General features: G+C 58.7%; 3 protein-coding genes and 1 non-coding gene across 5 annotated transcripts; 2 read left to right on the forward strand and 2 right to left on the reverse strand.

Moving 5' to 3' along the window:
• Positions 1–271: 271 nt before the first annotated feature.
• On the reverse strand, positions 272–3,951 carry TRUB2 (TruB pseudouridine synthase family member 2). 2 transcript variants are annotated; one of them, XM_035555289.2, is made up of 8 exons: positions 3,781–3,951; positions 3,547–3,672; positions 3,397–3,471; positions 2,955–3,016; positions 2,567–2,648; positions 1,911–1,983; positions 1,319–1,455; positions 272–718 (listed from the first exon to the last, which is right to left on the reverse strand). In XM_035555289.2, the coding sequence occupies exons 1-8, from the start codon at positions 3,875–3,877 to the stop codon at positions 432–434; spliced, it is 939 nt and encodes a 312-aa protein (XP_035411182.1). In that variant the 5' UTR covers positions 3,878–3,951; the 3' UTR covers positions 272–431. The 2 variants fall into 2 exon arrangements, with proteins under 2 accessions (XP_035411182.1, XP_035411183.1); XM_035555290.2 differs by having other exon boundaries at positions 272–738; positions 3,781–3,937.
• On the forward strand, positions 3,948–9,624 carry COQ4 (coenzyme Q4). The gene is made up of 7 exons (XM_035555374.2): positions 3,948–4,033; positions 4,127–4,312; positions 4,742–4,838; positions 6,476–6,578; positions 6,924–7,053; positions 7,764–7,857; positions 8,304–9,624. Exons 1-7 carry the CDS (start codon positions 3,970–3,972, stop codon positions 8,464–8,466), a joined length of 837 nt encoding a protein of 278 aa, XP_035411267.1. The 5' UTR covers positions 3,948–3,969; the 3' UTR covers positions 8,467–9,624.
• A 2,185-nt stretch (positions 9,625–11,809) lies between these two features.
• On the reverse strand, positions 11,810–11,901 carry TRNAR-UCU (transfer RNA arginine (anticodon UCU)). Its single transcript is given in 2 exon segments — positions 11,810–11,845; positions 11,865–11,901. It is a non-coding gene; the product is annotated as a tRNA-Arg (tRNA).
• Positions 11,902–12,107: 206 nt separating this feature from the next.
• SLC27A4 (solute carrier family 27 member 4) lies at positions 12,108–23,019 on the forward strand. The gene is made up of 13 exons (XM_035555269.2): positions 12,108–12,210; positions 15,156–15,322; positions 15,963–16,357; positions 17,057–17,215; positions 17,612–17,681; positions 17,790–17,881; positions 18,395–18,504; positions 18,929–19,138; positions 19,370–19,496; positions 19,676–19,813; positions 20,164–20,328; positions 20,783–20,929; positions 21,315–23,019. Exons 2-13 carry the CDS (start codon positions 15,162–15,164, stop codon positions 21,470–21,472), a joined length of 1,932 nt encoding a protein of 643 aa, XP_035411162.1. The 5' UTR covers positions 12,108–12,210; positions 15,156–15,161; the 3' UTR covers positions 21,473–23,019.
• Positions 23,020–24,381: the final 1,362 nt, after the last annotated feature.

Raw genomic sequence — 24,381 nt, forward strand, 5'->3', positions numbered from 1 at the left:
ACACTCCTGCTGTGAGAACGTGGGGGAAAATAAAAATTTGTGCAGTAGGTAAGTTATGCTGCTGGTTGCAAGGAACAAATGAATCTGTGCAATCATGGGAATACACAGCTCTGTAAGATGCTGTCTGTATTTCCTGCTGCTAAACAATTTGGGAATGGGTTTCTATATCCCATGGCAACCTAATAATCCTGAAGTCAACAGGAATTTTGGCAAAGCTAACTCCTGTTAATGAACTGTTTGCAATGCTTAAAAAAAAAACAGATACAGCCTGTCAATGAAAAAATGCCTCTCTGATTAAAGTCATCTCAAGGCAAGGGTGGAAGTGAACTGCAATTAACCTCTTTCCTTCTGCTGTCCATCATTCTGTCAGCGTGCAGCTACGTTATTGTGCTACAGAGATTGCTTGTGGATGTTCCTTCCGTAGCGCACGCTCAGCTGTCAGCAGCGTGGGCCATCTCAGCAGCCATCTTATGAACGCTTTTATCCTGATGGCCCAGTGTTTTCTCCAGCTCTGCTCTCACTTTAAGCTGACAGTCCGAAATTGCATTCCGTATGCTCTGCAGGTTCCACTGCGTTCTCAGGAGAGCGTCGTCCAGTGTGAAAACACCATCGCGTATTCTTCGCACTTGTGTGCACACAGCACATGATTTCAGCTCCAGACCAATCTCGTGAACTATTTTTCGGAGGTACTGCTGAGTCTCATGCACGCAGTGGATTTCTAGAAGGTCAGAGAGATTCCTTTAGAACAGGCAAAGAGAAGGTACAAGCTCAGACCTTGCCGTCACACTTATGCTGAAAGAAGCAATTCAGTAGAATAGACTATTTAAGATACAGTACAGGTAGATTATGATTTTGTGGAATACTGCAGGGTATCCTGGGTCCTCCAGAAATGAATATGTTAGAAAACAAACCCAAGGATACAGAAGAATCATACAGAGGTTTAGCTATTTTGAAGTGGATAAGAAGAGGGACCTTTGTAATAAGAGAAAAATGATGTGTGAGGAATAGGAGACAAACTGCAGAAAAGCAAACCATGCTTAAACACCCTCCCACGTCCCCTGAGCCGCGTTACACTAAAATACTGGTATAAGGAAGAACTTTCTCCCACAGGCATTTACTTTGCAAGATTTCTTGCCTCAGTCTAAGATCCTTTTGATCTTGGAAGCTACAAATCACGAAAGTCTACAGTGATTACTAGCTGATACAAGAGTTCCCACCAATTCATTTTGCATTGTTACTAACAAGAAACTGAATTTTACCAATGTGTTTGCCATGATATATACTCAGACTTCCCCCGTGCAGTTTGTACCAGTCCTACCTAGCTGGAATTCTGGAAGCGCAAACTGGAGGCATCGGATTGCTGTGATTATCGGTGGGCTCTTTCCCATGGGACGAATCAAACCATTGACAGCCAGCTCATACGCCTCTTGTGTTTTCATGTCAATGTTAGAATGCCTGGAAAAGGAAAAAGGGAGCAGAGCAGACACTGAGTACTTCTCTTCAGTGGGATTCAAAATATACCCGCTCCCAATTAAAGCAGAGCTGCACTTGTTATTAAAACTGCCTATGCATTAAGTTTTCGCATAATTCTAATGCTATGCTATGTGTACTGTCAGTAGCGTAGCACAGATTAGGAGGGAGGTGCTTGGTCACGTCTACAAGGTATTTTTGTAGGTTCTGCTGTAGCTAATAGGTCCTAAAATAGCTGGAGATTTCAGAACACAAAAGGGACGCTTAACTGCTGCCTCCAACCGGAGTGCAGAGCACTCCAAGTAACTTCTGTCTGTTCTTGTTTAGCACTCCAACCTTTAAAGGCTTTGATTATGGTAAACAAAGTCACGTCATTTCTTTTAAAGATCAGCAAATGGCAGTCATACCAGGGCAGCTGCATTTCCCCACTGGATACGTACATCAGCAAGGCCTTATGATTTGTTCCTTGAATGACAGCGAGAATCCGTTCCAGCTTCTCCCTTGTGATATGATCTGCAAATATTAAGGAAGAAACAAAGTCTCAATTATCCATCCAGAAACTGGAAAGACAGCAGTCTGAAATGTGCCATCAGGGTATTACCATCCCTTTGGCAAGCAGTTACATCTAAATGGGCTGATGAGAACTGCTGAGAGGTGGCTTTAGCAGGGCAGAGTCAACTCTACTTGCTGTACCATGCTAATGCGCCAAGCAGCACAGCACTGCACTGCAAAGGAAGAATCATTTTTCTTAACTGATTTCAAGATGTTGGCTCCAGTTCCTCCTATCAAGTGTTTGAGGAGCCTCATTCAGCAAAAGCTTCCAACCGCTATCTCTAGACATGATTTATGGAGAGGTCTGGGTCTCACCCCATCCACAGCAACCACTGTGCTCAGGACTCAGACTGGCCTCGTATTTATTGCAGTTGTATTCAGCACAGGTGGACTAAGACTTCTGCAGAATGGGGGCTGCATGCATAAACAAAGACTGGAAAGCATTTAGGGCATACCTTTTATCATTGTGCAAATTACCTGGTTGGATTCAGTTGAAATGCTATTTGTTTTGTTGGTTTTTAAATGTGTTTACTCAGTTCCTTACCAAATGTCGCCTTCTCTACCAGCTTCCCGGTGTCTGAGAAGTCCTCAGTAGCTTTACCAAACAGCCCACCAACGGTGTAAACCTTCAAGGAGAGCAAAGAGTGTAATTTATCTAGGAAAGAGTGAGCAATGGAGTAGCAATACTGTACTGTGCAGCTGGCAGAACGTGCAAGCTGCTACGATGTTGGACAAACAGATACCTGTGTCCTCTATGCATAGGCCACATGTGGATACTCACACGAAAGATGAAATTCTGGACCCAGAAAAGCTCTGAGAAGTGTCGGTGGGTTTGAGACTCAGACTCTGCCACAAGGCCAGCGGAGGCACTGGGCAGGGGTCAGCTGTGGCATTGCACTGGGGTGTTTTGAGCCCAGTCGGCCTACACCTACCTTGGTCAGGTGGCAGTGGTACCGATCCGTGAGCAGCTTGTTCCCGTGGCCCACGCCAAGCACTGAAACACAGGAGAGAGGGGCACCTGTTATTCACCCTCAGCTGCATTTTAGGCAGCACTGCACGATCAACGATGCTTTTCTTCCCCTCCAGACAGGGCCACACCTCCTTAAAAGCTGTGCCTGAGAAACACAGTTGGACTACAGGGCATAACTAACGGTGCCGCACGGACGAGCTCGGTGTCTCTCAAAGCTGCGTGCTGCCTCAGCGGGGTGGCAGCCCACCGCCGTCCCAGCGCTCCCAGCATCCCACAACCCATTTTTCCCATGTTTAAGCATTTTTATTTTCCCCCTGGGCGGCGAGGCACGGCCGTACGGCCCCGCACCACCCCAGCCCTCACCACCTGCTCTCCCCGTGCCCTCGCAGCGGGCAGGGACCCACCGAAGACTCCGGAGGCCTTCACGTCCAGCCGGTGACCAGCGCCGACCTTCAGCTGCGTGAACCGGGGGCCTCGGACTGCGAAGGGAAGAAGCGGCGTCAGGACGGCCCCGCCACCCTCCCGGCACCCCCACCCCGACCCCAGACCCTTACCGAGGGGGTGCTCGGCCAGCACCGGCACCCAGGCGGGCACCAAGCCCGGCGCCCCACCGGCACCGGGGGCTGCGGGCAGGAAGCGGATGCGCTGCCTCGGGGGGGGCGCCGGGGCCTCGTTCAGCTCTGCCAAGACACCGGGGGGGAGGAAGGGGGATGAGAGCCGGGGACCCCCGAGGAGGGTCCCGGTTCCCCGCGGGCAGCCCCCTCCGCGCCGCTCCCCCCCCCGCTCACCGCGCAGCAGCCGCGCCCGCACCGCGTCCCGGACGCGGCACCACGACACCCCCGGGGGCTTGTAGACGGCGAAAAGCCCGGCGGGGGCGGCCGCCATGCCGTGCCGAGCCGGGCCGGGCCGTGCTTAGCCTGGCCGGGCCGTGCCACCCGCTCCGCCCCGCCGGCTGCTTCCGGGGCGGGGGAGGCGGCATGCTGCGGCGGGCGGCGGCGGCGGTGGGGGTCCCGCTGCTGCGGGCGGCCCCCGGTGGCCCAGGTAAGCGCCCCCCCCCCCCCCCCCGCCCGTGCCTACGGCCCCGGAGAGCCCGGGGAGGCCCCGCCGGGCCCTGAGCCCCGCCGCTGTCCGCAGGCAGAGCCGGGCTGAGCCGCGGCAGGCCCTGGGCCGAGCGGCGGGAGGAGGAAGATGAGGAGGAGGAGGCGGAGGCGGAGGGGGGCTTCCCGCTGTACCCCGGGCACATCCCCACCAGCCCGCTGCAGAAGGCGCTGCTGGCTGCCGGCTCGGCGCTGGCGGCCCTCCGGGACCCCTACAGGCACGGTAAGGTGGGCTCCCTGCCCACGACCCCCGGTAACTCCCAGCAAATCCCACCCCGAGCCCCCCGTCCCCTGGTTGGTGCTCGGGAGGCTTTATTCCTTCTCCCGTCTCAGAAAGGCACAAGTGCAGGGCTAGGGCCTGGCATGGGGCTGTGGAAGAGGGCGAGGGGCCCCCACCGCCCCCAGCGGTCTCCTGCCAGCCCCTGCGGTGCCACCAGCCCCATCCCGCTCCCCATCTCCCAGCCAGCAGCGAGGAGGAGCAGCCCCGAAGCCGAAGATCCTCACCAAGCAGGGATTTTCTTTGCCACGAGCTCCCCATGTGATCCTGGCCTCAGGGATCGTTGCCCCGTTTCCTCACCTGCCGACCGAGGGTGGCACAAAACCAAGCACTTGTGCCCGCCGCTCGTGCGTCACCGCCCGCTCTCTCTTGCAGACATGGTGGCAGTCCTCGGGGAGACCACGGGCTGCCTGGCCCTGCCGAACCTGCGAGACAAGATGAAACACCATCCTGAAGGTTACCGCATCCTCCAGTGCGTCCCTCCGCATCCACACCCGTCCCTCGTCCCTGTCCCGCGTCCGTCCGTCCTTCCACCTCTCCCTCCCCGCCATGGGTTGGGGTGAGGAGGGAGGTCACCGCTGAGCCCACTCCTTGGGGCCTGTAAAGGCAGAGCCCCGTGCTCCCCGGCCCGCCAGGGCACAGGCGTTCTGTTAGCTCCCAGCCTCCCGGTTGCTGATTTCGCTTCATTTTTAACAATCATGGGAGCCTGTGGCAGGCCCGGGGGCAGCAGCGCAGAAGCCCCTGGGCCCTGTTTCAGCACTGCTGTCTGTTCTGCTTCGCTGCTGTCACTGGCAGGTGCTGTCTCTCCTAGCTGCGATGAGATCCACGGACGCGGTGGGTTTTCTCCCCTGTGCCTGCTGCTGCATCTCCTTGCGTTGGAGGCTCCATCTCCCCTGGTCTGCCTTCTCCTCGGGCACCTCCGTACTTTTTTCCAGGCGCCCACGGCATCTCCTTAAGCTGTGAAATGAGGCCTCTTATCTTCCTAGATAAGACTTGATCGCTTTTGCTTCCATGTCTACAGGGACTCATCGAGCGCAACAAGGCTCAGGAGCAGGAGGGACTTAATAAGTCTCTTATTAACCACGATCTTACTGCTCGTTTGCTTTCCTTCTCCCTGCTTCTCATTATTCGTCACGCCTGCCGGTTGGGTGTTGTTCCACGAAGTGGCAGGGGAAGGCTGCCTCGTGTCATGTGCTTGTGCAGAGCCTGATCCTGCCTGGGGCTCTGCATGCCGACCCAGCAAAGCACGCAGAGCCCCAGGAGCAGGGGCTGTGCCCTGGGGAAACTGCCCAGAGCGAGGGCACAGCACAGGCACCGAGGGCTGAGGAGAGACGATCCCACCCGTTCCTTGCCCTGCTGCTGCAGCAGAGATTTGCAGCAGTCTGATCTGTGCGTGCGAGTATTTTTTTTTCAAGCTGGTGAGGTCCCTTTGACACCAAATACACAAGGAAGTGTCTGCAGCCAGGGTAAAGCTGGTGCAGGTCCTGCTTATCTCCCTGGCACCTCCACTCCAGGAGCTAAGCAGTTCCTGGATCCACTGCGAGGCTTTTATCATGAGAAGAAATTGTCCTTTGCATGGAAATAAAAGGCTTTTGTTTAGTCCCAGGGCCGTGCGGTGCCTGTTTGCCAGCAACCTGGACAAGGAGACCTTTCCGTGCATGGCTGCCACGTGGCTGGCGATGAAAGCCCGAGCAGGAAAGAAACTAAACCTGCATTTAGAATAAATTCCCTCCCCTCTCTGGGGCTGTTCCTTTGAAGTCCTGGCTGCTTTGCAGGGGGCACTAGGGAGATCTGTTCCCAGGCCTGGCTGCCAGCCAGCACGGCGGCGGCTCGGTGAGGAGCAGACCGTGGTTCTTCCGACCAGAATTGCTGGAGGGGAGCGAGACAGGAGCTCCTAGTGCCAAGGCTTCGGGTCGAGCCCTTCGGCGATGATGTGTCCCGGCACGACGAGGGATGGGGCTGGCCCTGTGGGGAGCAGTTGGGGTCCATGCAAGGAAGATGCCCTGGGAGGGTAGAGGCAGGGATGGGGGGCTCCAGGTCCCCATTTCTCCAGCCCCTCAGCCGTGGGGGTTTCACGGCGAGGCTCACTGGCTTGTGTTTCCCTTTCAGGGAGCGGCCTCGCATCCGCCTCTCCACCCTGGACATGGACCGGCTGCAGGGGCTGCCGGATGGCACGCTGGGCCGCGAATACGTCCGGTTTTTGGAGGATAACGTGAGTGTGGGGTTTAATAGGGTGCTAATAGGTCTCTCGGGAACCTGTGCCAAGAGCACAGATGAGCTTTAGAGGGAGATTAGAGCCGTAGAGAAACCTGTAGGGCACCCTCAGGAAATGAAGGGGATTAGTGGGAATTGCGAGGCTGGGATGTGATGCAGGGTGTTGCGTGATGCTGGGTATGTCACGGGTGCTGTGCAGTCTGTGGGTTTTGTCTATGTCATTGACAGCCACATCATTAGGAGGCGGGAGACGTGCTGACGGGGAACTCATGTTGCTGTTTAACGACTGAGGCCAGAAGCTTGAGCTCTGGAGGGGCTGAACCGCACCTCTTTGCCTTTACAGAAGGTTTCTCCGGACACCCGCATGCCAGCCAAGTTTGTTGATGACGAGGAGCTGGCGTATGTGATCCAGCGGTACCGGGAGGTTCACGACCTGATGCACACCCTGCTGGGCATGCCCACCAACATGCTGGGTGAGCAGCCGTGGGCTCGGCGGTCTGAGCTGCTCAGCAAACCCCAGTGATGGTGTGCGGCCACCAGCCGCTCCCAGGAACCGAATGGGCCGGGCCGGGCAGATTCCCTGATCTTTCAGCCCAGAGAGGCACGTGGGAAGGTTTGCAGCATCGCTGTCCTGCACCAAGAGAGCACAGGACATGCACCCTCTGTCACCCTGCAGGGCGATGCACTGGTCGTGGGTGGGTGTTTGGTGCAGCACCGAGGGAGCGCTGCGTCACAAGCTCTGAGCACAGGCACAAGCGCCGGGGGTTCCTGGTTGTTCCTCAGCCACGTATCCCCGTGTCCTTTCCCCTCATTTTGTGTCTGACTCAGTGGCATGTCACAAGTTGAGCCTTGCTGATGAGCCCGTGGGAACCGGCATTTCAGGTCCCTTAGGCTTTGGCTGAGACGGGACCGGGGTTGGAAATGGGCTTTCCCATGCTGAGAGACAGGGAGAGCCGTGCGGGGGAATCCGGGTTTAGCGTCTCATTGCTAAGGATCTGCAGGAAGCCAGCCTGCTGGGAGGCCTTTCCCAAGCTGCTGGGGCATTGATGGCTCCGTGCTGCTCCCCCCGGGGGTGGCTGCTGGGCTGTCCCTGGTGGGTAACACAGGAGGGGGCTTGTTCTGGCATGGGATCGCGCTCCCCGCCTGCTCCCTGCCTGCTCACTGCCTCCTTGCTTCCTCGCAGGCGAGGTCGTGGTGAAATGGTTCGAAGCCGTCCAGACAGGGCTGCCAATGTGCATCCTGGGAGCAGCGTTCGGTCCCGTCCGTCTCAACGCACGGTAGGCACCGACGTGGTCCAACGAGGGAGGCTCTGCCCTGGGGATGTGCCAGCCTTGGTGATGTTTTCCAGCCCAGACTCTCCCGTGGGCTGTCAGCGGGTCCCTTCCCCACTGCACCAGGCAGGAGGAGTGGTGCCCAGCCTGGCTGCCCTCAGCCGGGCACGTTTGGAGCCAGCAGGACCCTTATGGTGCTGCTCCCTGCCCCGGCACATCTGTTTTGGTGGCCCAGCACAGTATGGGGTTGCATGTTAACCTGAGTTCTGGTCTCAGGTTTGCTGCTGACTGTAACCTTCCCAGCTCAGTGTCCTCTTCAGTGCCTGAGTTTCACCTATAAGATAAGCAAGAGGAATGCTAGAGGGGTGGAGGGGCACAGGGTTTGCATCTGCCTGGAACAGGGGCTTGGAGGAGAAAATCAAAACCAACGTCTTCTGCATGCTTTGTTCCAGAAAACTGCAGGTCCTGGCTACGGAGCTGGTTCCCTGGGCGATTCGGAGCGGGCGCAATGCCAGCTGTATCCTGAACGTCTATTACGAGCAGCGCTGGGAGCAGAGCGTGGAGTCCCTGCGGGAGGAAATTGGCATCCTCCCACCCCCAGCTGTTCAAGTGTGAGAGTTCAAGCTACAGGGAGGGGACGGGGGATCCCCTGTTGGCAGACAGCAACCACTGCCCTGCAGCACTCCATCTCCTCCTGCCATGCGAGCCCCGTGTGGCTCTGCCACCAGCTGCCCCTGTCCCAGGGCTGAGTTTTCTCCTGTCAAGAGCTGGCGTTCTCGTGTTGGTAGAGGCCACGCTGCATCTCCCCCTGCCGTGACAAAACCTGACCCTTTGTGCTGTTTGTAATTTGGTGGAGAGATGGCAAGTCCTGCTGTGCTTTTGCCAGCTGAGTTTGGCTGCTCAGGTCCTGCTGGCAGCAGCACTCTGGAACTGATGCTCTGAAATGCTGGGATGGGAAGGGAGCAGAGCTGGCGCAGAGCAAACCACCACTTTGGTGCTCTGCAGCTCTAACGCTGCACAGGTAAATCAGGTAAATCCTTCCTCCCTCCCTCCCTCCCAGGGGTTTACAGCTGTATGTTGGTGCTGGGTCGGAGCTAAACCTGTGATTTGCAGAGCAGCCCAGGGGCAGGTTTGGTGTGCACAGCAGCCAGGGCCATGCTGGTGCCCAGCTCCCATGATGGATGAATACAGGCTGTGTTACCACACCATGAGTGCTTTTTGCCTCTGAGAGCAGCTTGGCGGTGCTCAGGGAGTTCTTTCAGACACAGTTCATGCCCTGGCACGCAGGGAGAACATCGGTGTCCTGGCGCAGTGTGCTGTGGCCCGGGGCAGAGTGGCTCAGCCTGCCACCTCTTTCCTCTCTAAAAGCAGGCAGGGAAATACCTCTGGAAGTTATCCCTGCTGAATCTGCTGTTGGAAAGATCCCAGGCGGCCCCTGGTCTCCCTATAGTCCCTCCCCATCAAAAATGTGAAATCTGCATGATTGTACTGGGTTTTCAGTAGGAGTTGTCCCCCTCTTAGACAACAAAATGGCGTGATTGGGAATAAGGGGCTGAATCCTGGGAGAGCAGGAACGGAGGCTGCTGGGGTGGTTTGTGCTGGGCTGTCTGGGAGCTGATTGCTGTGTGGGTTAATTAAACAGCCACCCAGACTGCCGGTGGCTGGATTGCAGAGCTGTGAAATGCTTCAACAGAGAGCCACAAGGCAGGTGGGTCTCTGTACGTGGAGGCTTGCTGTTGAAATTCCTTCTCGCTTAATAAAATCTGTGGTGGAGCCCGTGGTTTGTTATCCCTGTCCTTCCACTCACCTTTCCCACCTCCCCGTCCGATGGGGAGATCTGACGTGGGTCTCTCATTCTTTGTCTGTGGTAGTGGCAAAGGCAAGCGGCTGGGCACGCATCCTCAGGGGGACAGAGGCACAAAGCGGGCTGCGGGCTGGGGTTGCCACACGGCCCGGTGGTCTGCAAATCCCCTGTCCTGCACCTGGAGCAGCCTCATTGCAGCTGGGATTTGCACATGGAGCTGGGCAGGGGAAGAACCAGGGCTGTGTTTAGGGGCAAGCCCAGAGGGATGGGCTTGCTTTCCATTGGGACTCCCCATTTTCAACCCTGGCTCTGACAAGGCCTCTCTGAAGTGGGTGCTAATGCCAGCACGTGGGCTGCAGTTGCTGTGAGCAGCAGGGCAGAGGGCTGGGATCCCACAGCATTGCCTGGAGGACGTGGCCCTGAGTCACCCCTGGCACTGGGCAAAGAGGATGTGCGGGTGCCGCTGCCCCCAGGTGCACCCACGCCGCCGTCCTGCGGGGCAGGGTGTTCCTGTCCCTAACAAAAACACTAAGTCCCAATTCTGAGATGATTTCTTGTAATTTACAAAATATTCTCCCAGATTTTGTAGTCCTATTTCAAGCAGATAATAAAGGATATTTTATAAACATATAGAGTGAGTGGGGGCTGTCGTATCATACTGGTCAAGGTGAAAGGAGCGATTAGCCCTAAAACCGTACCCAGAAATGTGCTTTTCTGCATCAGAAACGTGTTGGGGTTTTGAGGCAGTTAAACTGAAGGGAAGGGAAGATTCACCTCGTCCAGAAAGCCACAAGCAGTGACCGAGAAGTGCAGGAAGTGATGCTCCCGAAGAGTGTCTGGCTGCAGGTTGGACAGCCAGAGGCCTGTCTGCCACGCTCACACAGCACCAGGCTGCAGGTCGCCTGCTGGGCCGGTGCCAAGGCTGCACAAATAGCACGTAATATAATTTTAAACTGCATCTGTTCAGCCGCATCACTTAAGTGCCACCGTGGCTTCTGCTGGCCTTTACCATTGCTTTTCCTATCTGTAAGAATAGAGGCGAGGGCAGTGGAGGGAGCTAGCAGGGAGGATTTTGGCAGGCCAGGCACAAGCCATGCAAAAATGTGTGGTTTTCAGGATGTATTTGCTGTGGACAAGTGGCAGCTCCACTACCACTGCCAGCAGGGGGCTGCCTGGCTGTTTGGGGATGCTGTACCCCAAATACCGATACCTGGCACTGAAGGGGGTGACACTGCTGCTGCTGAACCACGTGCCGCCCCACAAAAACTGGTGCGTGTTTATTAAGCCAAGAGAGGGGCCGTGCCCCAAAACGCTCCTTCCCTGGCTCATTCCCACACAGTTCCCAATAGCGGTGGCATGGCTGATGCCAAAAGACACGCGGTGCCCTCAGCTCGAGACACCCTGCGGCCCCAAACTCAGCCTGGCCCCGCAGGCCGGCCTGCAGGGCGGCGGCGTGCCCGGTTTCGAGGAAGTCAGGCAGCTTCGGCTGTCGGCCTCCCGGTTTTGCCACATCACCGTGCTGGAGGGTTTTGTTGGGTTTTGTTGTGTGGGTTGTTGGTGTTTTTTTTGAGGGGTGATGACGGAATCAGAAATACGCCAGGAATCCTGCACTAGTGGCTGCTGCCGATTTGCTGCCTGCTCTGAAGCGTCAGGGTGGTTTGTCGTTACGTCCAGACATGGAGAGGATGATTTTCATCCCGAATGGGAGATAAAGCCATGGAACGAGTGCGGGGATCCACCTCCGGGCCTGGAATAGCCTCATCCTCCGGCACCCGGCCCGCATCTGCCCGGCTGCTGGCGCTGACTGACAGCAGCACCGCTGGCGCAAGCGGCTCCTCCAGGAGGGAGGAGGAGGTGGGGGGGGCAAAAAGGGGGCTGAACCCCACCGTGTCCCCCCCGCCGTGTCCCCCAAACCCAAGGGGGCTTCAGCAAGGCCTGAGCCCCATAGTGTGGGGCTGGAAGCGGGCTGTGAGGGCTGCCCCGCGCTTTCTCCCTGCTTGCTCCCCCCGCTATTACCGAGGCATGTAAAACAAGAGAACCCCCCCCCCCCTCATTTTCTCTGGCAGAGCCGCGTTTCCCCCGCCGGTGCCCTCGGGGGGGTCCCCGAGCTGATACCGGGGGGCGGGAGCCTCCCCCTCCCCGGGGGGCAAAATGCGACTCTGGTGGGACTCGAACCCACAACCTTTGAATGACTCCCGTCACGCCGCGCTAGAAGTCCAATGCGCTATCCATTGCGCCACAGAGCTGTCGGACTGCCCCGCCGCCCTCGCCGCCTTTTCCCCCCGCGCCGCGCCCCCCCCCCCCCGCCATTCCGGGTTGCCCACGCCCCGCAGCCGCCGGTCCCGGTGCCGATCCCGGAGCCGGGGCAGCTCCGGAGCAGCTCCGGCTCCGCAGCCGCGGCGGGGCCGCACGGAGGGCGGTGCCGGGCGGGACTACAACTCCCGGCGGGCCCCGCGGGGCGTGCCGCAGCGGCGGGCGGGCCCCGCTCCCGGCCCCGCTCCCGCTCCCGGTGGCGGTGCAGGTGGCCGGGCCGCACCGGAGCGCGCCGCAGCCCGGTAAGAGCGGGGCCCCTTCCCCTCCTCCTTCCGTTGCAGTTTCCCGGTGCCGTTCCGGCCACGGGCACGGGAGCCCCACCCCGCTCTGCCGATGTCCCCGGGAGGCCCGGGGCTGGCGGGGGCCGCGGCCCTTTTGGGCGAAACCGGGCAGGCACCGGGGGTCCTCGGGAGGCGCTGCCGGTACCGGGGGGGAACCGGGGGGGAAGCGGGGGCTGGGGCCGGCAGGGCGGCGAGGAGCGGCGGGGGCCGGGCAGCCGAGGCGGGGACTGCGGCAGCGAGGGGCTGGGGCAGGGCGGGGAGGGTGCCGGTGCCGCCGCCCGGTTGCCGTGTGCCCCCGTCCCGGGCGGGTGGGAGCCCGGTGGGGCCGGCCGGGGAGCCCGGTGGAAGGGTGGTACCGGGGCTGCAGCCCCGGCTGGGGGCCCCGGGGAGCCTCCAGGCCTCTGCGGTTGGCGGGGTTGGGGCTGGGGCTGCTGGGGCTGGGCCCCGGGGGGTCGGTCCTCAGCCCGGCCTCCCCACCCGTGGCACCGGGTTTCGGCCTCGCCATCCCGCCCCCGGGGCCGGTGGGTTCCTCCTCGGGGCCTCCCGGCCGCCGGCTGCTGCCGAGCTGCCTGCCCACGGTCACTGCCTCCGTGCCCCTCGGTGCCTCTGGCGGCGTGGCCTCCGCTGGGCTGAGCCGTCCCTTTCTCGACCCCAAACTGTTTGGAGGGCCCCCACAGCCTGTAGGGGCTCCGGGGGCTTCTTGGCGGTGGCCAGAGGGCTCCCGCCTTTGGGCTCGTGGTGGGTTTTGGTGCCCGAGAGGCCTCTTGCTGCCAGCCCCGGCGTGGGGAAGAGCAGCGGGGTAAGAGTCGGGGCTGGGGCGAAGGCCGGCTCCTTGTGGTGGAGGTGGGCGCTGGCCGGGTGGTGGTCACGGGGGTTCCTTGTGGGGCTGTGCACCCTGGAGACGTCGAGGAGGTGCCACCCGCCTGGGGAATTGCTCACGGGGAGCTCCTGCCCCGCGCAGGGTTTTGCCGGCGCCAGGTGAAGCTGCAGCACCTGGGATCCCGCCGCCTGCCCCCACCCCACGGCGGCTGCTCCCCGGGCTGAGCCCTTTCCCCAGCTCTCCTCGGCTTTCCGTGCCCAGGTGACGAATCCCTGCGTTTTCCATCGCACCAGCCGCCTGCGGAGCTACAGACAGCTCTGATTTTCCGTGTGCTGACGCGGCTGGACAAGAGCTGAATCCTTAAGGGCAGGCAGGACCCCCGGCCCTGCCGTGCCCGGCACTGTCGCACTGCCTCTCCTCTCCCGGCGGGAGGCACGGGGCCTCGTGCGCTCGGCACGCCGGCCTGCGGGAGAGATGAGAGCGGCGGATAAGAGGCGCCTGTCTGGGCCTGTCTCGCCTTCATGTGGGAGCCGAAATGCCTCGCTGCCCACGCGGAGCGTGCCCCCCCCACCTGTCTCTCCCGGTCTGTCCGATGTAACCGAGGGCCCAGGTCTTGACCGAGGCGCAGGGGGTTGGTGGTGATCTGCGAGCTGCCCTGTTAAACTGAGCAGAGAGGCTCCTGGGGGTAAAAATACAGCGGGTCCTGCCCTGCTAAAGGGTCGAGGGGCTGTGGTGTGGGGCCTCAAGCCTGGGGACTGTTTGGTGGGGAGAGCTCGGAGGTGCTGGCGTGAGCGGGGATGTTTGGGCTGGGTTCTGCGGGCTGGGGGACGGCCCCGCGGCTGGGAACAGCGTCCTGAGCTCTGGTACATCCCAACCCGCTCCTGCTGGGACGTGAGGCAGTCAGTGTGATGTGCCAGGGCACGGTGACCGTGTGGCACTGCCTCGGCTCCTGCATCTCGTGTCATCTGGCATGGGGTAGCCCTGGAGTTGTAGCGTGGCTCCCGGCTCCATGGGCTGTGGCAGAGCTACCCAGGGCTGCCAGCTTTGGAGCAGTGAATTCATTTTCAAGAGGGAAAGGGAAATTACACGAATGTTTCCTTCCTCTGTGGCCCACGCTCCATGCCAGGAAGGACCAGTTTTATCTAGCAGCCCTTGGGGTGCTGGGGTCGTGTCACTGTCGGTTTCCTCTGCCTGATGCCGCTACCTGAAAAGGGCCTTTGCTAAAATGTGATCGCTGCTGAGTCCTGGAGCTGCGTGTGGGGAATCTTTGGGATGGGGACAGAGGAGCTGCTTGTTGGGGTCAGAAATACCAGTGACTGCCCACAGGGCATGGGGACAGGGTCTCTGTGTGTCTGGAGGCAGGGACAGCCCCTCTTCTTCTGCCCCACTCCCGGCTTCGTGGCCCCCCGTCCGCTCGGCCACGTCTCCAGCAGCGCCAGGCCAGGAAGCTGCCCGCTGACATGAGAGTTTACAAACACGAGCAGAGCTTAAAGGACGGAGTTTCCTGTTCCTGTCCGAGCTGTGCTGGGGAGCTGGTGAAGCTGAGCTCTCCGGCAGTCACGGCAGCTGTCCTGGAGCCGGTCATACAGGGGAATTGATGCTGTGGGCCTGGGAGACGTGGGCTGTGGGGACACAGGGGTGGCAGGGAGGGATTTGGAGCTGAGCTTTTCTGGGTTGGGAGTGAGAGCTGAGCTCACCCTGCGTGGCCTTGCCTTGGTGCCTTCTAAAATCTATACGGAGTCTGCTGCACAACAACACTTCCAAATCCGTGAAGTGACGTTATCCTGCATCTAATGCTGCTGGGATGGGTCTGTCCCTGGCTGGGGCTCCCAAATAGGAACGGCCAGGCTTTTGGTGAGCTCTAAGCAGTGCTGTGCCATGCCAGTGGCTTACCTGGCGCCTGTGGCCAGGCTCTGGTAACGTTATACCTGCAGGAGATCTGGCCTGCTGCGTTACGTCCTCGCTGCGAGGAGCAGCAGTGATGCTGGGGGCCTTGGGGGCTGCTAATGCACCCCCTGCCCGTGGGTTTGCTGTCGCCGAGTCCGGGGTGCGTGGGTCGATCTCTGTGGTTTCTCTCTCCCTGCAGGCCACGATGCTGCGTCTGGCGGCCTTCGCAGCGCTGCTGCTGTTCTTCAGGGTCAGCCTGGAGCTGTCCTGGGCCCAGGCCATCCCTGCGCTCTTCGTCTTCTACCTGGGATCCGGGGGATGGGACTTCTTCCTCATATTCATCAAGACAGTACGAAGGGATGTCACGTAGGTGTCCTGGCTGGGGTGGCCCAACAGCTTTGCACTGGGGTGTGCGAGTGCAGCCCCCGGCTCCCTGCACAGCTCTGGCTTTCTGCTGGCACCCAGCCTGCAGATCTCCCTGGCGCTTCCTTAGATTCCCTCTGCCGCGCCCAGATGGCTCCAAACTCTCGGTCAAAGTTTTCCCAGGAAAGATAGATTTCAGCTGAGCTCTGAAATCTAGTGACTGACCTTGTCCTTGTACTTCATTCTGTCCCTAAAACTGCTGGCACGGCACTAGGAGCCTGGGCAGGGTTGGCTGGTACCAGGCTGTGCCAGTACCTGGCAAAGATGTGGCTGGTGGGGAGTGGTGGCACCTCTTGGAGAGCCCCTGAGGCTCCAAGGTGTCCCTTTAAGGGGGACATCCCTGTCTGCAGCCTTCCACAGCACCTCTGTCCTTGGCCTCCTGGCTTTTCCAGAGGGCTTCTGCCTATGTCCACGCTGTTTTGGGGAAGCATCCAGAGCTGCTGCTGGCCTAGAGTAAGGCCTTGAGCAGCGCTGGGCTGTTGCAGCTCCAAGCAAGGTCTCCGTGCTGTGCCGGCTTTGATGGAGGAAGTCTTTTTACAGGGTTCACTGAGCAGCTTCCCTCTTGCTCCCCTTCTTTTGGCAGCACGGGGCTGGTCCTGTTGCGGGTGAAGTGGCAGGTGTGGAGGCACGTGAAGGAGAAGAACACAATCGCCAAGATCTTCCAGAAAACCGCGAGCAAGTACCCAGAGAAGACAGCGCTGATCTTCCAAGGCACCGGCGAGAGCTGGACTTTCCGGCAGCTGGATGAGTACTCCAACCAAGTGGCCAATTTCTTCTACGGCCAAGGCTTCCGCTCCGGTGACGTGGTGGCTCTGTTCATGGAGTCCCGCAATCAGTACGTGGGGCTGTGGCTCGGCTTGGCCAAGATCGGGGTGGAGACGGCCCTGGTGAATTCCAACCTGCGCATGGAGGCCTTGCTGCACTGCATCACCATCTCCAACTCCAAGGCTGTGATTTTTGGGGTGGAGATGATGGAAGGTGAGGGGCAGTCACGTCCCTTTGGGCTGGGTGGGGAGGGGTCTGTAGATTTAGTGTTTATTTCCTGCGGGAAATAGAGCTGGAATCTGGAAGAGAGCGTGCGGCTGAATTATCAAGGAATTGGTGTCTGTCCCTCCCCTCCCACCTCGGTCCCTTTGGCCACGGGGCAGTAGCTGGCGATGGGCAGGTTCCGTGCACCACCTGGCTCCCAGTCAGGCCCGTGTGGGTGTGAGGATCCTGCCACGTGCTCCAGGTGCCCCTCGGGTCTGTTCCCTGCGTGGAGCCCCGGGCCGGACCGGGCCAGGCCTGCCGTGCTGCGAGGGACGAGCCTCCCCTTGCTCTCCGTGGCTGGTAGCCACATCCCCTCAGCACCTCGGCTCCAGCTCCTCGGTTTCAGCCCACACCCCTGAGGCTGTCGTGTCAACAGACCTCTTGGCACCCAGGAGGTTTTGGCTAGGGAGAGGTGGAGAACAGGATCTTCAAGTCTCTGAAGGAGCCTGGGCTGTGGCCCCGGCATCTGGTAAACATGAGAACAACATCTGCCTGGGAGGGCTGTCAGGCCTTTTGGGACTTTGCTGAGCACAGCGGGGGTGCTGCTACCCGGGGCATTGTCTTCCTGAGACCGTCTGCGAGGGCTGGGTGTCTCGGTGCTGTACTCATCCCGTGCTCTTTCTCCACTTCTCTTCCTTACTTTCTCAGCTATGCAGGAGGTCCAGCCCTCCCTGGAGAAGTCTATCCATCTCTACTGGTCAGGGGAAGGAAGCCCCGAGTCTGCACTTTCTGGTGCAAAGCACCTGGACCCCCTCTTGCAGATGGCCCAGCGGCACCAGCCAACCCCCCCCGACAAGGGCTTCCTCGGTACGTGGTCAGCTTCTGGGAGCCAGGTTCAGGGTGGTGTTTCTGCAGGTTTCTGGTGTCTTCAGCTGGTTACAACGCCAGCAAGAAGGTCTGCTCAGGATGCTGAGGGCAGGCATCTGCAGCAGGGCCTGGGGCATTTGAGGGGTCTTACTGTGGTGTCTGAAGCCCAGCTGTGTGTGGAGCAGTGTCGTGTTGTGCCCTCCGTGTGTCCAGCAGGCCTGATCCTGCCAAGGTTGAACCCAGCACGCTCTTGGTGCTGTCACATAACCAAGTTTTGGCTCAAGTGGCACGAGCAGAGTGTACAGTTTGACTTGTCCCCTCCTTCTGCTTCAGCCAGCTGCTAGACTGGTTGCAGTGGTGCTGGGTACGTGACCTTGTGTCCTCATTGCTCTCCAGATAAACTCTTCTACATCTACACCTCCGGCACCACAGGGATGCCCAAGGCTGCCATCGTGGTGAATTGCAGGTGAGGCCGCGGGCAGGGGCTGTGGGGGGGATGGGAGCTGAGCTCTGCCCCGCTGGCACCAAGCCCCTGGCCCTGCTGCTGAGGTGCCCCTTGGTTCTCACACCCCAGGTACTTCCGCATGTCCAGCCTGGTTTTCTACGGTTTTCGCATGAGGCCCGATGACGTGATGTACGACTGCCTCCCGCTGTACCACGCTGCAGGTAACACGTGCCCCACGGAGCCCTGCTTGTCTGGACTTCCCTTCCCCTCCGCCAAGCTCGGGGCTCAGGCTGGGGGCTGGTGCAGCACCGACCTCTGCGTCAAAGAGGAGCTGGCTGCCTCTGGCAGCGTCTGACCCGAGGCTTTTCTCTTTATCTGAGAGCAAGGAATCGATCCGACTGACCTTTGGAGTGGGGGAGTGGGTGTGTGGGTGGGCAGCTATCCCAGCTCTTAGCCTGGCTTTGGAATAGCTGCATTGTGTTGCTGCCCCACGTGAAAAGTCACGAGGAAGCAGAAGCAGTGCCCACCTCACTCGCTGAGATGTAGGATGTCTGGGCACAGAGCGCTGCCCCTGGTGTCGCTGTCATGCTGCCCCGTGTCTCCTCCCCAGTGCCCAGGGTCACTTTGGCCAGATGAACGCCCACCTGCTGTGAGTCGGCGCGTGGCGTGTGCGTCGCCCTGCCTGGGTGGGAGGTGTGTGGGGACTGAGGGCTTCCTTGGCTGCCTCTCCGCAGGGAACATCGTGGGGATCGGGCAGTGCTTGCTGCAGGGCATGACGATCGTCATCCGCAAGAAGTTCTCGGCCTCGCACTTCTGGGAGGACTGCGTGAAGTACAACTGCACGGTGAGGCCGCGAGGCAAGGGGCTGGGCGGAACTGGGGACAGGAGCCTGGGGATCTGTGTCGAGCTGGGGCGAACCCGCTGATGCGAGGGGGGAGGCCTGGACTAGTTCTGCCTGTCTGTCCTGAGCTGCCTTCCGGCGTGGTGGAGCTGCATCCTTCCCCCCTCTAGTTATCACTCCACATTTCCAAGTCCTTCCTGTGCTCCAGCGTTAGCCAGAAGGTTTTGGATAGGTTTTATAGACTGGAGGAGTGGGTTAAGTCGGGATGGACAGGCAGGGGACAAGTTAGTAAGACTCCTGGATTTAGCACAGCCTCTTTAGGGGACTCTGTGCATGTCGGTCCATTCCTACCTGCCCCAATGAGTCCCTGCATACCCCAGGGCCTGGTGCAGGGTCCTAAGGTGTCCTTCCTCTCTGTCCCCCGTAGATCGTGCAGTACATCGGGGAGATCTGCCGCTACCTGCTGAACCAGCCCTACCAGGAGGTGGAGCAGCAGCACCGGGTGCGCATGGCGCTGGGCAACGGGCTGCGGGCTTCCATCTGGCGGGAGTTCATGGCCCGCTTCGGCATCGCCCAGGTGGCCGAGTTCTACGGGGCCACCGAGTGCAACTGCAGCCTGGGAAACTTCGACAACAACGTAAGGCCCTGCCACCTTCCCCGTGGCCCAGAGCGTGCCCGCTGGCCTGGCAGGGTTTGAAACCCAGCAGGGCTGTTTGGTTCTGGTTTGGCACGCGTTAGCATCTGCCTGCAGGGTTTTGGCCGTGTGGTGTGGTGCCAGCTCCCTGGTGTGCTGGATGTACGCGTTCTGCGGGCTTGGGGCGGGAGCGACATCCCTGCTGCCCGTGGCTCTGAGCGCCTTCTGTCCTAGGTTGGGTCCTGCGGCTTCAACAGCAGGATCCTGCCAGGGGTGTACCCCATCGGCCTGGTGAAAGTGGACGAAGACACCATGGAGCTGATCCGGGGGCCAGATGGTGTCTGCATCCGCTGCCAACCAGGTAAGGGCAAGCACAGGGATAGGTCTCCTCAGCCCTGCGTGAAACTTTTGTCATGTAATACGTGATGATTTAGCTGGGTTTGAGTCCCTGCTCGGTTAAACTGCACCGATCCTGTTAAACCTCCTGTTTTTTCTTGGCCGTGGGTGGTCACTTCCCCCATTCACCCCTTCTCTCCGCAGGGGAGCCGGGGCAGCTGGTGGGCCGCATTGTCAAGAGCAACCCCTTGCAGCACTTTGATGGCTACCTGAATCAGTCAGCCACCAACAAGAAAATCGCCAGGGACGTGTTTACAAAAGGGGACGCTGCCTATCTCACAGGTGAGGCGAGCGGGGCCCTTGTGTCTGCTAAGAACAGAGTGAGAGTTTGCTGAAAGACGCTGTGCGTGCCTCATTCCTGGAGGTGTTTAAGGCCACGTTGCAGGGGGCTTTGAGCAACCTGATCTAGTGGGAGGTGTCCCTGCCCATGGCAGGGGTGTTGGAATGGGATGATCTTTAAGGTCCCTTCCAACCCAAACTATTTTATTATTCTATGATGGGGTACTTGAGTGCGCCTGGGGACTGTCCCAGCCTAGTGGTGCTACCCTGAGATGATCTGGGGAAACACCTAGCCCCTCTGACACCTCTTTTTTTTTTTTTTTTTTTCCCCCCATTTCCTCTCTTTCCTGTAGGGGATGTCCTGGTGATGGATAAATATGGCTACATGTACTTTCGGGACCGCACTGGAGACACGTTCCGCTGGAAGGGGGAGAACGTCTCCACTACGGAGGTGGAGGGGACGCTGAGCCGCATCCTCAGTCTGACAGACGTTGTTGTTTATGGGGTGGAGATCCCAGGTAACTGAGAGGGGAGAGGACGATCAGTGGAAGCATGCAAGCCTGTGGTAACTGAATGTGTGAGCGTGTCCCGCTTGTCCAGATTGATGTGTCCTTTTGCAAGAGGCTGGACTGAGGCTCCCTGTCGGTGAGCTTGGAAGAGGCCACTGGGGATGTGACTATCAGGAACCAGAGGGTTCCCTCCCTCAGGCTGAGGTTTGGCCTGATTCTGGCTGCTTTGGAAGGACCCCGTGTCCTTCCTGGACAGGCTACACGTGCCTCCTCTGGGAGGAGGTGACCATGACCGCGGGGTGTCGCTGGTAGCCCTAGCTGCAGGGTGGTGACGCAGCAGGACATGTCAGTGCTTCAGTACCAAGCAGGGCCTGTGCCGGAGGCCTCAGTGATGTGGGGCAGACAGAAGTGATACTGCGGGGACGGTGTGCTCAGGTACTCACCCTTCTTTTCTGCCTCTCAGGTATTGAAGGGAAGGCAGGAATGGCAGCCATCGCTGACCCAGACAACTCTTGTGACTTGGAGAGCTTTGCCAGCGAGCTGAAAAAGGCCCTGCCGCTGTACGCGCGGCCCGTCTTCCTCCGGTTCCTGCACGAAGTCTCCAAGACAAGTGAGCTGCAGCGTGTGCTCTCGTACAGGGCGTGCAGCTGGGGGAGCATGGAGGGGCGCACGGTGTTCCCCTCTGCCTCGCATGGGTGCAGGGGCTGATCTGCAGCAGGGTCAGCACGGGGATGGAGCACACCCGCTCCATGGAGACCTTCACCTTACCGGCTCCTCTGGTGCTTTGGGGACTTGGGAGCGCGAGGCTGAGTCCGGGGGTGGCAGCTGACACTGGGGTGCCTCGGGGGGGGGGGTGGCAGCTGCTGAGCCCGTACCCTGCACAAAGCTGCTCACCCTGCGGTGTGCCGTGTGGTTTGGCAGCGAGGCACAGTGCAGCCTGGCAGGAGTGTGTGCAGCCTACAACCCCTCGCTCCCTCTTCTCTTCCCCATGACAGGCACCTACAAATTCCAGAAGATGGAGCTGCGTAAGCAGGGCTTTGACCCCTCGCTCGTGAAGGACAAGTTGTACTTCCTGGACTGCAGGCAAGGCCACTACCTGCCCCTGGACCAGGAGGCGTTCAGCAGAATCCAGTCGGGACAGCAGAAGCTGTAGCCAGTGGGGCTCGAGCAAGGCACCTCCCCAAATCCTGCTGGGGGAGAGAGGGCAGGGCAGGCACTGGGGAAAAAAAGGTTCAAGGAGCGGTATAAAGGCACGCTAGAGATTTTATTTAACGAGTTTTACAGATAATGGGTTGGGGGAATGCAGGGGGGACTGAGGGGAGGGGGATGGTTACATACCAAAGCATAGACTCATTATGGCTTTATTTTCTACTTGGTACAGTGGTGGCGGTCCTGTGCCATGGGAGGGGCAGGGCCCCGGCCAGTTGAGGAGGAGTGGGGTGTCCTTGCCATTCCATTTTGCTTTTCCTGTCTTTCCCTCCCTTTCCCCCCTGCCTGCAGCAACCCTTCCTTGTGAAGGCCATGAAGGGACCAGTGCTGGGCTCTTTCCCCACTCTTCCACCATGCAGCCAGCTCCTCCTCGGCACAGGGCCCCAACTGCCAGAGGGAAGCTGGGTGCCAGGCGCATCCCCTACCCCTGCGTGGCCCATTGGTGTCGTGTTTTTGCTGTGAATCAGGGGAGCAGGGTAGTGCTGGGCTCAGGAGAGGGAAAGGGATGTGTTTCTACCATGCCTTGCTCTCTTCTGGGGATGACATTTCTATTTTTCACAATCACACGCACATTATATTATATACATATATAGATATATATTATACATGCTGACTTTTTTTTTCCAATCTTAATTTATTGTCTGTACTTTTGAATGTGTCCCGGGTTTGTGCAGTAGAGGGAGGGGCATCCCAGACCTGTCCTCTCTTGGAGAGCCCTTTTCTCTCACAGGGAGATGAGACGCTCGTCTGGGACTGATCCTCCTCTTCCAGCTTGGGCGCAGCCATGTATGTCCTTGTGGCCTTGCTCCATGGTGAAGGACATGAGCGACCCCTGCTATCTTGTGGACACTTCTCTGGGTCTCTTACTTCCACCTTTCATGGATGCAGCTTTGTTTTGTGCACCTTCATCCTCGCAGAAAGCAGGCGGACAAGTGGGAATGAAGGGTCTGGTTTGCCTTTGCTTTGACATACTCAGCACTTTGGGATCACAGAGAAACTCTTGGGGCTTTCCTGCTGCGATGTCTGTGCCGTGAACACAGGAGAGGCAACTTGCCTAGAGAGGAGAGAGTTCTCCAGAAGGTTGTCTCTGTGACAGCCTGACTTCGTGTGCTCTGCATCCCTTCCTGCAAGAGCTCTCCCCATCTCCACTGCAGGAAACAGGCCTCTGAACTGAAATGTCCATGTTAAACACCTGACTTGTGCTATGTGAATTCCCTGTGTTGTGTCTGATGTGATGCAGCCTTAGCAGCGATGTCTGATTCCAGTACTCGGAGACCATGCAGAAATGTCCGTTCCTGAGAAAACTCGGGGTTGGGGTTAATTCTTTTTTTTTACGGTTTGTTTTTATGCTTTCAGCAGGGTTACTCCTTAAAATGACATCTGCCTCTTGCAAGGGCAGGGTGTGTCTGCTCTTCTAGCTGTGTTTCCACACCAACGTACCTGCCTGCCCCAGTCTGTCCTGTCCTCACAATTAAATGCGAGTATGGGCTATGCTAGAGTGTCCTACCTCTTGCTTGTGCAGTCCTGCAGTGTGTGGGAGCAGGGAACTGCTGATTTGGGAAGTGGGAGCTGCTACCCCAGAGCGCGACCTCCCTGTGCAGACTTGAGCTCATTTTGGGGCAGGAGGCAGCAAGTTCTTTCATGCTGGGTACAATGGCTGTGTGAAAACCTGCTGGTGAGACCCTCCCCAGGTCCCTTCACCTGCTCCTCCTCTTTCCCAGACCTGTTCCCAGTTTGTTCTGGGCCAGTTCTCCTCCTTTACTTTGGCATGTCTGGCTCCTCTTGCTATCTCCTGCTCTGTTTCCATTCCCTGCTTGTTCCTCTCCCCACATTTGCCATGCTTAATCCCCTTCCATAGCTTAATCTCCCTTCCAGACCTTCTCCATCCAGCCCTGGGGAGGGATGATATTTAGGGGCCTGTTTGTGGCTGCTGTAGGGGACAGCAATGCAGCACTGCCTGTCAGCCCGGCAGGTGCTCAGGTCCCACTTTTGGACCCTGTTCCTCTCTCAGCCTGCCAGTGGAGGGCAGGCTGGGCACAGCAAACATCTCACATCGGGGGGGGCCTCTTTAGGCTGGGTCTAAGCCCCCAGGGAGGTGGCGGTTTGGGGCTGGGGGTGAGTTATCTATGCTGGGGCCCAGACAGATTCTGCCTGGCGTGGAAAGGAAGCTTTGGATACAGATGGTTGTGTTAGGTGTGGGCCTAATGGGCATCCACAGCACCCCAGGCCCTGCCTGGAGGAAACTGCAGCTGCAGCAGGGCTACCCCTGAGCCCCAGACCACTGCTGAACAACAACCTGCTCTGATGAGCCCTCTGCTACAGAGATCAAATGAGAGGCTGACCTCCCTGAAGGCAGGCTTGGGGGCTGTTGTCTGGAAATGTAAGGTTTGAAGTGGTACGGGAAGAGGTGGGAGCACTTCTCTCCCTTCCTGGAAGAAACAGCCATGCTGCTGTGCATGCAAAGCTGCTCTGAGAAGAGGGAGGAAGAGGGACTGTGAGGAAGGTGTAGTCCCTGTTTCTGAAAGTTATGGGTGAAAACATAAATAAGCAAACTTCATTCAGGGGCACTGCGTGTCCAACACATACAAATAACACTGGAAGCTTATGGAAGTATGGCAATTATTTATTTGCAAGTAAGACGAGTTTGTATTGTCCCAGGGGCTGGGACCAGGCTGGAGCAGAGAGAAAAAATGAAGCATAGGTATGAGTGCCACTGAAGCTGCCAGACCAGGCATGTGCATCCTCTGCTGAGCCCTGGATCTGTGCTGGGACAAAATGCCTCCATCAGAGAGGTGTTTGGTAGGGAGCAACCCATGCCTAATCTTATTCTGTTTCTCTTAAAAAAAAAAAAAT

This window comes from Cygnus atratus, chromosome 19 (assembly GCF_013377495.2).
Source record: "Cygnus atratus isolate AKBS03 ecotype Queensland, Australia chromosome 19, CAtr_DNAZoo_HiC_assembly, whole genome shotgun sequence".
NCBI classification, from domain to species: Eukaryota; Metazoa; Chordata; class Aves; order Anseriformes; family Anatidae; genus Cygnus; species Cygnus atratus.

What these genes read in the sequence shown, in the direction of transcription:
- TRUB2 (XM_035555289.2), bottom strand. Translation starts at nt 3,877, where the DNA reads ATGGCGGCCGCCCCCGCCGGGCTTTTCGCCGTCTACAAGCCCCCGGGG. An exon ending in GCGGGCGCGGCTGCTGCGCG is followed by an intron (nt 3,673 to 3,780) that starts GTGAGCGGGGGG and finishes GTGTCTTGGCAG; the next exon opens with AGCTGAACGAGGCCCCGGCG. An exon ending in GCTGGCCGAGCACCCCCTCG is followed by an intron (nt 3,472 to 3,546) that starts GTAAGGGTCTGG and finishes TTCCCTTCGCAG; the next exon opens with TCCGAGGCCCCCGGTTCACG.
- COQ4 (XM_035555374.2), top strand. Translation starts at nt 3,970, where the DNA reads ATGCTGCGGCGGGCGGCGGCGGCGGTGGGGGTCCCGCTGCTGCGGGCG. An exon ending in CCGGGACCCCTACAGGCACG is followed by an intron (nt 4,313 to 4,741) that starts GTAAGGTGGGCT and finishes TCTCTCTTGCAG; the next exon opens with ACATGGTGGCAGTCCTCGGG. An exon ending in TCCGGTTTTTGGAGGATAAC is followed by an intron (nt 6,579 to 6,923) that starts GTGAGTGTGGGG and finishes TTGCCTTTACAG; the next exon opens with AAGGTTTCTCCGGACACCCG.
- SLC27A4 (XM_035555269.2), top strand. Translation starts at nt 15,162, where the DNA reads ATGCTGCGTCTGGCGGCCTTCGCAGCGCTGCTGCTGTTCTTCAGGGTC. An exon ending in TGGGGTGGAGATGATGGAAG is followed by an intron (nt 16,358 to 17,056) that starts GTGAGGGGCAGT and finishes TTACTTTCTCAG; the next exon opens with CTATGCAGGAGGTCCAGCCC. An exon ending in CCCCGACAAGGGCTTCCTCG is followed by an intron (nt 17,216 to 17,611) that starts GTACGTGGTCAG and finishes ATTGCTCTCCAG; the next exon opens with ATAAACTCTTCTACATCTAC.